Source organism: Corapipo altera, unplaced genomic scaffold (assembly GCF_003945725.1).
Source record: "Corapipo altera isolate COAL_440 unplaced genomic scaffold, ASM394572v1 71, whole genome shotgun sequence".
Taxonomy (NCBI): domain Eukaryota; kingdom Metazoa; phylum Chordata; class Aves; order Passeriformes; family Pipridae; genus Corapipo; species Corapipo altera.
Genome location: NW_020884916.1, coordinates 3,318,800 through 3,327,936, shown reverse-complemented (window position 1 = coordinate 3,327,936; position 9,137 = coordinate 3,318,800). Strand labels below are relative to the sequence as shown.

The window sequence follows — 9,137 nt, the reverse complement described above, 5'->3', positions numbered from 1 at the left end:
CCCCTTGTCCCAAGTCCCTCCACCCCTTGTCCCAAGTCCCTCCACCCCTTGTCCCAAGTCCCTCCACCCCTTGTCCCAAGTCCCTCCCCAGCTCTCCTGGAGCCCCTTTAGGCCCTGGAAGGGGGTCTCAGGTCTCCCTGGAGCCTTCTGGCCCCACAGCAGAGCAGCTCCAGCCCTCAGAGCATCCTCAGGATCCAACAGGTCCACTTGACTCTCTTGTGCTTAAACTGGAAGGAGTTTGAGGCAGAAGAGTCACACCCCAAAATTTCCACCTCATCCTTGTGTTTCTGCATCCCTCTAAGCCCTCTCCAGCCTGCTCCCCACTCTCACAGGGAAGAATTCCTTCCTAATATCCCATCCAAACCTCCCCTCCTTCAGCTCAGCCCTCTTTTCTGAGGAGGACTTACCAACCAGCCTTGCCTGCGTGCAGCCCAGCACGGTGATGGGAGCGTCCTTCTCGTAATCCCTGAACCCACCACTTCTCTGAGGTAAATTGTGAGGCATGTTCAGGTTGCTGCGCATGTACCTTCCTGGAGGGAAAGGTTCCAAGCTGGAATTATTCCTTCAGAGACACACAGAAGCATCACACCACCTTCTACCCTCTTCCACCACCCACGTCCTGTGGGTGCTGCCCAGCCCTGGCTCTTGAGCAGTTTTCCCCATGTAAAAACCACCAGGAATCTCCCAAAATGAAGGAAAAGGCTTTCAGCTGTTCAAAAGCAGCAAAGGATGCTGCTGATGCTTTTAAAAGTTATCTTTAAGACAGTTTTCCCCATGGGAAAACAATTTCTGTCCCACAACAAAAGAAACCCCGAAGGTCACGCTCTTACAGGAGGTTAAAATGTCAGAGCTCTTCTGCCAAAAGTTAGAAAGAAGACAGTTGTGAAATCATCCTTTGGCTGCAAGATAGTGCTTATGTTTTAAATATAAAAAAGACTTTTGGGACAAATTTCTGATCAGTTCTAATGCCAACAGAGCCTGGAGTTACAGTTTGTTATCTATGCTCTGAAACTCAAGCATATTACTGGGTTGAAAACACCAAAAGCCACCCTGAGCTGTACTTTTAGTGGGGTTATTTTCATTTAGCACTGTGAGCCAGCTGTGCAAAATAAATTCCTGATGGCAGTAAGTGTTTTCACTGAACACTGATTACTAACATCATGACTACATTTGTTCTTTGGCCACGTAACTACAGCATAATCACTCCTGCAACAGCTTCCCAAATATTAGCAAACAAACATTTCCTCCCTGGCTTGAGTTTCTGCTTCTGACTGCAGCACTGCCACCACAAAAAGCATCAATTTGTGTTAGGAAACCACAGGTTCTATCTAAGATTTGCCCCTCTCCTTCCTCCCTCTAAACCTGGGAGACCCCAGAGCAGACTCACCTTTGGCATCAAAACACTGGGACAACCAGTACTTCCCAAAAACAACATCCATCCTTTCCCCATGCCTGCAGACAAACAGGCAGCGTTTCTGAGGCCCTGGCTGGCTGGTTATCCTCAGGGGCTGGAAGGGAAATCACAGGGTGTTTGACCTTCATCAGAGTGCAAAGGGTTTGCTGACATCTGGGAGTCAAGACCAGGCACTTCTTGCTTTACCCGTTACAGGAAAACCTTCTGTATTTATGATTTTTATGGATTTATGGAGCTCTTTATGAATTTTATAATACTGGTAAATTTATGGTGGTATAAAAGTGCTGGAGGGAGCAGAGGATGGGGCCCTGCCACACCATCTGAAGAGCCAGTTTGGGGACAGAAATGCCTTCAAAGACTGCTGAAGGGAGCAGGGGATGGGGCCCTACCACCCCCTCTTAAGAGCCAGTTTGGGGACAGCAATGTCTTCAATGCCTGTGGTTAATTGTGTCATTCAGAAGCTTGCAGAGAACTTTACCTTGTAACTGCGGTGAAAAGAGACCAGGGGATAGGTTTTTAGGGAAAACCCAGTGGCTGGCAGCTTATCCCTAAGGCTGTGTGGATTTTGGGGTGTGGGGGTCCCCACCTGCACGTTCTGGCAGATGATGGTGAGTGGCCCTGCATCCCCAGGTCCTTGGTCTTCCTGCTGTCTTCTCTCCAGAGCTCCATCAGTGAAGCCTTGAAGGGATGGGGAGGATGTAGTATTCAGGATTGAGTAGGACCTGCCAAAACCAGAAAGGTATTGTTGGCTTTGGGAATGCTTAGTGTGCTCAGGCTGCACTGAGGACATTTCTGCAGTTTTCGGGAGCTGGGGAGAACTCCTGTTGTAATATTATTTTATTATTATTTGTGTTTTATTATTATTTGTGATCTACACACTTGAAGAAACAAATTTCCACCTCAACAGGCTGTTTCCTTGGAAACAGTTTAGGGAACAACAGTTCCCAAACTTTGGTCTGTGAGGTTCTGAATATTCTCACGGAAGTGCCATGACCTTCCTCACCACCACAGGATGCTCCCTACCATCATCTGGGGACCAGCTGCATGTCACTGCCCGTGGTCTTGAGGACCAAAATTTGGGGATTGAAGCCTGCAGGGAGTTTTCCCTCACCTTTGCAGCACAAGCTGTTGCTGGGGCTCAGCCTTGCCTCTTCCCCCGGGCACAAAACAGCTTCTACCCCCTGGTAGGGACCTGGCACTGTCAGCTTGGGTGGTTGTGTCTACATTTTTAAGTGCTGCTTATTCTGTTTCTCACCTGCATGAGAATTTATTCTCACCAGTGCTCCCAGTTAAGTGCAGCCAAATGGATGGAATAGGTCCCACTCTGCCTCAAGGGGTTTATCTAATGATGGTGCCTCTGAATAAAGCCCAGACATTCAAGGACTTTGACCAAAACCCTTGGGACTAAACCCTGACAGGCAATTACAGAAGCTGCAGTGCCTCTCTACTGACTCAGCACATTGGATGAGTTACCTTTGCTTAGTCATTAAAAACCCCCATTATCAGATAATGTACGTGGTCATTTGCTTTGACAGAAATAGTTGCTAGTGATTGCACTTTTCAGTGCCTTAAATATGCCAGCACTTGTTTCCTGATGGCACCTAGTTAGGAGAAAATCTCAGAGGGGCTCCACAGCTGTTGAAATAACACTGAGTGCCTCTGCCAGAGGAACAAAAATAGGTCACCTGCGTTTTTTGCTAAGAGCTGATTTGTGAGATCACACCATTTGCACCAGTTCAAAGGAGAAAAAAAATGCCACCTTGTTGGTCCTGATAGTTTCTCCAGCCTCCTGCCCTCACTTCAGACCCGACCTTCCAGTTTATTTTAACTGTGTTTATTTTATTTATGGTGAGTTTTCCCAACAAGGGCTGGCCCTGCTCCAGGGAACTTTTCCTCTCAGGCACAGGTTCAACACAGATTCATCCTCTCTGACCCCAAAGCTTGGTATCCCAATATGAGAAGAATCTCAAGTTCTTAGCCAGACCCATCTCTACTGCTGCACAAAGTGATCTTCTTCGAGCTTCCAGCCCTTCATCCTGTCTCAGCCCTTTCCTGCTTTGCCCACGTGACAGTTTTTTAAGGACACTGCCTGGAGAACACTAAGGAGTTTTTGGTTACCCCTCTTCCCTTTGCCCCCAGGAGCTGCCACACAATTTCCTGAGACTTTCTTTCTCTCTAAGCCCTTATTCCAAGGCCACAAATGCTTCAGCACCTATTTATAGATGGGAATGATGATGAGGCAAAGGCACCCTATGTTGCTGTGTCTGGAGAAGAGCCACCAGCTTGTCTTCTACCTCCTTCATGCTGCTGCAAAACAGAAACCACTGAAGCTATTTCAGCTTAGTCATCCTCTAAGCATAGGTCACTGTTTGGAAGCTTTTCCTAAAGGGAAAAAAGAGGCAAACAGAGGCTGAAGGCAGAGAACAACATCCACTGTCTTCTGGATGATGCTTTGTCCTCAATGCTATGTCAGGGGTACCTCTGTGGCCCTGGAGGAAAAGGCCCCTTAGAGAGTGGGTTCAAGTAGAGGATGGAGAAAGGGTCTCTGTCACAGCTGGTCCTCAGCTCTGGGTGGGAAAAGACTCCTCTGCCAGATCCCTCATCATTATCCAGAGGAGAGGGATTGCTGTGGAAAACGAACCAGCCACTGTTGCAGAACAGGAGAAAGAAAGGGTGGGAAAAAAAAATTCCTCAGGTCCAAATAAAGCTGGAAAAATTAGGGCTGTTTTCCCTCCCCTGGCACTTGTGCCAAGTCTGATTTCTCAGGGTTACTAAAGGGGCAAGGAATGGCTTTGGCATCTCACGAAGAGCTGAAATAGCCTGTGGTGGAACATCCACAGCACTCCTGTCCATTCCGGGGCAGAGGAGGTGACTATTTCTGGCTTTGCTGGGAATGAAAAAGCAGTGCAGAGAACTCTCCTACCATGAGTGCCGTGGTGGGTTGTCCTTAGTTTGCTGTATGGCTTTGACCACATGACATTCCTGTACCTGTTATTCCCTGTGGGAAGCCCCCGTGTAAAACGAGACCGTTTCTGGGTGTGTTACAATGGTTTTGGTAAATGTTCCACATTTCATGCTCCAATTCCTGATTTATAGCCTTCAGTGGTAACAAGGGAAGGGGCATTTCCTCTCTTTGCTTGCCTGCAGGCAGATGTGCTGGAGTTACAGAACATTTGGCTTTCCTTTTAGTTGCTGCTGCTGCAACAGTAATTCTTGCTTGTGCATCAAAACTCTTGCAGGCACTGTAAGAATAAAAAGCAGGCTCCACTAGAGCAGAATGTGCAGTGTGTGTGGACCTGAGAGTATTTTTTTTTTTAGGAGAAGGAAGGATAGTCTTGCTGGTTTGCAGATTAGAGGGTCTGAATTAAGTCCTGCCTTGACACAGTGCAGGCAGAGGGGCAGCAGACAGGCTGTGCCTCTCCCCTCTCCTTACATACAAACTATTCCCTGTGCTCCAGGTTTGTCAAAGGCTTTTGGCTGCTTAGATATCAACCCACTCCTCAAGCACTACTTTTTTTGTCACTGCTCAACTAATTCCCACCAAAATCAAGAGGCACAAGGCACAATCTCATTCAAAAGGTGAGGGCTGCCTTCTCACTGAAGCCTTCTGAAAAATCTTGCTTAAATATCTTAAGAAACGTTGCTCATCCCAAGTCCTTTTCCAGAGAAGATGTCTCTTCCCAAGTTAACACTCAGATTTAAACCTTCCTGATCCTGGTCCCACCACAGAGATGTCTCCCCAGCAGTGTGTGCAGCAGCCATCTGCTCCAGCAGTGATCCTATGAGTGATAAATAGTTGTTGTAATGTCTCAGCTAAAAAAGTCACACTGTCCTCTAACCCCATGCCCAGGGGCAGCATCTGCTCTTCTTGGCTCAGGAGATGGGGCTTTGTGTGCCAGTTCCTTTCCCCCAGTGACCTTCTCAGCAGCACTGAGGAAGTGATTCTTGCCCTGGACTCAGTGCTGGTGAGGCCACCCCTGGAGTGCTGTGTCCAGTTCTGGGCCCCCCAGTTCAGAAAGGATATTGAGGGGCTGGAGCAGGTCCAGAGAAGAGTAGCAAGGGTGGTGAAGGGACTGGAGCACAAGTGCTGTGAGGAGAGGCTGAGGGAGCTGGGGCTGTTCAGCCTGGAGAGGAGAAGGCTCAGGGGAGACCTCCTCACTCTCTGCAACTCCCTGACAGGATGGGGGAGCCGGGGGGGTTGGTCTCTTTTCCCAGACAAGAGGGCTGGGTCTTCAGCTGTGCCAGAGGAGGTTTAGGTTGGATATTAGGAAGAATTTCTTTCCAGAGAGGGTGCTCAGCCATTGGAATGGGCTGCCCAGGGAAGTGGTGGATTCTCCATCCCTGGAGGTGTTTAAGGTGAGACTGGATGTGGCATCAGTGCCATGGGCTGGGAACCACAGCGGGGTTGGATCAAGGGTTGGACTGGATGATCTGGGAGGTCCCTTCCAACCCAGCTGATTCTGTGATTCTGTGATTCTCAGCAGCCCTGGGAGACTCCTCACCTCCCCAGGTGAAATCCCAGCTGCTGAGCCCCTTTTTCCAGCCCTGGAAAGTTGGACTGAGCAGCTTTTTACCTACCCATGGAACACCCAGGTGCCACATTCATCTGCCTTGGTGATGTAGTTCTCGGGCAGCAGCCCGGAGCAGCCGGTTGCCAGGGAAATGCCATAAATCCAGCCCTCACTTGTGCTGGTTTGTTCCACTGGGGACATGAAGATGAAATCCCCCGGGACCAGCTCCAGTTCATCGTCGTTCTGGGGGGTGTAGGGGTAGATCACCTGCAGAGTCTGGGGGAGAAACAGAAGCACAAATGAATGAGAGGGTTGTTAAGGGAAGGGAACCTCTGGCAGAGTGGGGCAGGAGCAGCCCCACACCACACCTTTAACCTCAGCAAGGTGTGAACAGCTCTCCTTGTGCTCTATCCAGGAAAGTTTCCCTTCAGGGAATTCCTGCTGCTTCCCCCTCTTTGCTGTTGGAAAGCTTTTCTAGGTATTTGCTCCTTCTTCCCTCTTTGATTCCAGTGGCATCTTTGATAACCAGGAGGGGAAGGGGGGAATGATTTTTTGAACTGAGCAAAATCATGACTGTGTGCTTAGACCTGTTTAAAATGGAACTGAGTTCTTGTTGGGACCTGGAATTTAGACAGCCCTAGTGGTCAGTGACCATTTTTGATTTACCTACACATGTTTCATATGAAAGGGCAGTTCTTGTTGCTGTTGCTTTTGAAGACAGGGCAGAGACACTGTTGGGAGGGCAACAGGTTTGAATCTGTGACCTGCTGCTCTCAGAGCTGTTCGTGGGAATGCACAGGAAAAAAACACAGGTGATGAGAAACTGTGGCCACATTGTTTTCTTTGTATTTCCTGACACGAACAGGATTAAGTTAAAAGGTGGGAGAAAGATGAGAGAGTGTAGTTCTGTCATCTTCACTTGAGCATGAGGAATCCACATGTATTAAATGTCTACCATTAAATTTCCTTGGGAATGGCTACACGAGTCCCCCAGTTTAAAAGGGGAACAGATGTATTCTTGTCCCCTGGCCAGGAATAACTTCTGCATCCTTGCAGAAAAGAAGGAAGCCCCTCATGTGCTGAGCAGTTCTGCTCTCCTGGTGGTGTCAGCCCTCACCAATCCTTCTAGACTGTGTGGCATCTTCAAAGGAAGGTGGAAAAAAGTCTCTGTCACCTGATACCACGTGGCCCAAACTTTCTCAGGTGGCTGCCTGAAGTGAGATATGCAAAACTGGAGCTGGGTTTCAGCAGCAACTGCCTTTGCCAGCAGCAGCAGTGGTAACTGTGTGATGCTTCTGAAGGTCACAATGATGCTCTGGATAGGAAAAGAGGCTGTCACACAGCCAGGGCTGGCTCAGAGAGATGTCAGCTCTCCAGAAGCCTTGGCATTTGTGTGAAAAATAGCTTTTTCCCACTCTGCCACAGATTTTGTGTCTGGTTCTGGGCGATGCACCCTGGTGGGGTTGATCACCCAAACCTTAGGAGCTGAGTTAAACACCCAAGCTGAGCAAGCACCTTCTGGAAGTTCCCTCCTCCAGACACTGATTCATCCTGAGATAGACATCTCAGATGGGTCAGATGTCTCATGTTCTGGAGGTGCCTGTTTCTCTGCACTGAACCTCAGACTACAGGTCTAACTTGGGTATTTACAGTGAGGTCAGATGAATCTCATGTTTGGTTTCTGAATGCTTAAGATCCCAATCTGTGAAATGGAATTAATGTTGTTTTTCTGTACGTTACGTGGAAAACAACATTATTAAGGAAACTATCATAAAGGACTTAAATACTGCAGTTACAGAATCCATATGAGTAATTGAAATATATGAGGGGAAATGTTTCTTATGTGATGGAACTAAGTGCTGTGGTTAATAATAAAGTCAAGGCTGTACAGCAGAACTGGATACTGGTCAGGTTAAAACACTGGTCTGGTTCTGGAGAGATCAGACCAGTTTATGTTGAGCTCAGAGGAGAGTCATTATTAGAATTAATTAATCCAGCAGGACACTGTGGGATGAGAGGGGGTGAACCAGCAAGTCTGGACAGCAGGAGTAAAAAGGAAAAAGGCAGTAAGGACTGCTTGTTCAGATGACTGGTTAGTTTGGGGGGTTTTTTTCTGAGACAAGCTCCAAACTTTACCTCGTGGTTGACGAAGCGAATGTCTCGGGAGAAGATCGCGGCCACCCAGTCACAGCCCAGCTTGACATCAATGTTCTGGGCCAGCTTCTCCAGCGTGGGCAGGTGGCTGCTCTGGAAGTGATAGGCCAGTGTCACATGGAGCTGCTTCTTGTGGGGCTCCACGTGAACATCTGCAAGGAGAAGATGTGGGTGAGCAACCCCTGACTGTGAGATGGGAGGTGAGATGAGCTGGGAAGGCAGGAGGGCAAATGTCACCTCTGCCAGGAGCTGGGAGATGATGGGCTTTGGAAGATAGTCAGGAGGAACAAACTGCAGGGCAGTTTGAACAGGCTCTGAGGAAGCCAAATGTGAGTTCTCTGCGTTGCACCTTGGATCAAATTATTAGAGGTTTGTGGTCTGGTTCAGCCCTGAGTCACCCCAGGGTGGGAGATGAGGCTTCCCTGCCCAACTGCCAAACAACTTGTTTCTGGGTGGTGTGATAACAGTTATTGCCATTCTGAACACACTGCCAAAAAAAAGACACTTTTCCAGGTAACTAGTAGGCTTTCATGAGCAGCTGAGGATCTCTCCAAAATAAGCAAGTTAAAAAGCACAATTTTTCCTCTCCCTCCTTTGTTCTCTCTGCTACACCAGCAATTACAAATCCATGGAATTTACAGGTTCATGCAAGGTGATTAAATCTTTTCCCTTGGGCATTAGTTGGATTACCAGTTTAGCCACTGAGGGTGAGGTATTCCCAGGTTGTGGAAACAGACACTGATATAATAATGATTTAAAATGATCCTGCAGAAAAAAAAAAGAACCTCCATTAGGAAAAGATTCCAGGAAGCAGAAAGGTGAAGGTGTGTGAAATATTGGGACTCTTCCAGTAGATGTGGAAATCACAGGATACATTGTTTGCATGTAATTTATTCTTGCTTATTCAACCAAAAATTGCTATTAAATTTGACTGATTATTCAGTCAAAATTGCAGCTATTCAGAGACTTGGCTCCAAGTGCCAGCCAGGGGTAGCTTTGCAAACTCATCCATCTTTTTTTCTCTTTTTTTTTTTTTCTGATCAACAAAGAAAAATATG

The 9,137-nt window shown here is 47.8% G+C and overlaps 1 protein-coding gene across 1 annotated transcript in view; it reads right to left on the bottom strand.

Moving 5' to 3' along the window:
- The window catches only part of UBASH3B (ubiquitin associated and SH3 domain containing B), a 65,250-nt gene that overhangs the window by 9,520 nt on the left and 46,593 nt on the right, over positions 1-9,137 (bottom strand). Inside the window, exons 5-9 of the mRNA XM_027655549.1 lie at positions 8,062-8,231; positions 5,993-6,201; positions 2,001-2,136; positions 1,388-1,508; positions 408-530 (exon numbers count right to left, since the gene is read on the bottom strand). Of these exons, the coding sequence (XP_027511350.1) occupies positions 408-530; positions 1,388-1,508; positions 2,001-2,136; positions 5,993-6,201; positions 8,062-8,231 (759 nt within the window). The remainder of the gene's footprint in view (positions 1-407; positions 531-1,387; positions 1,509-2,000; positions 2,137-5,992; positions 6,202-8,061; positions 8,232-9,137) is intronic.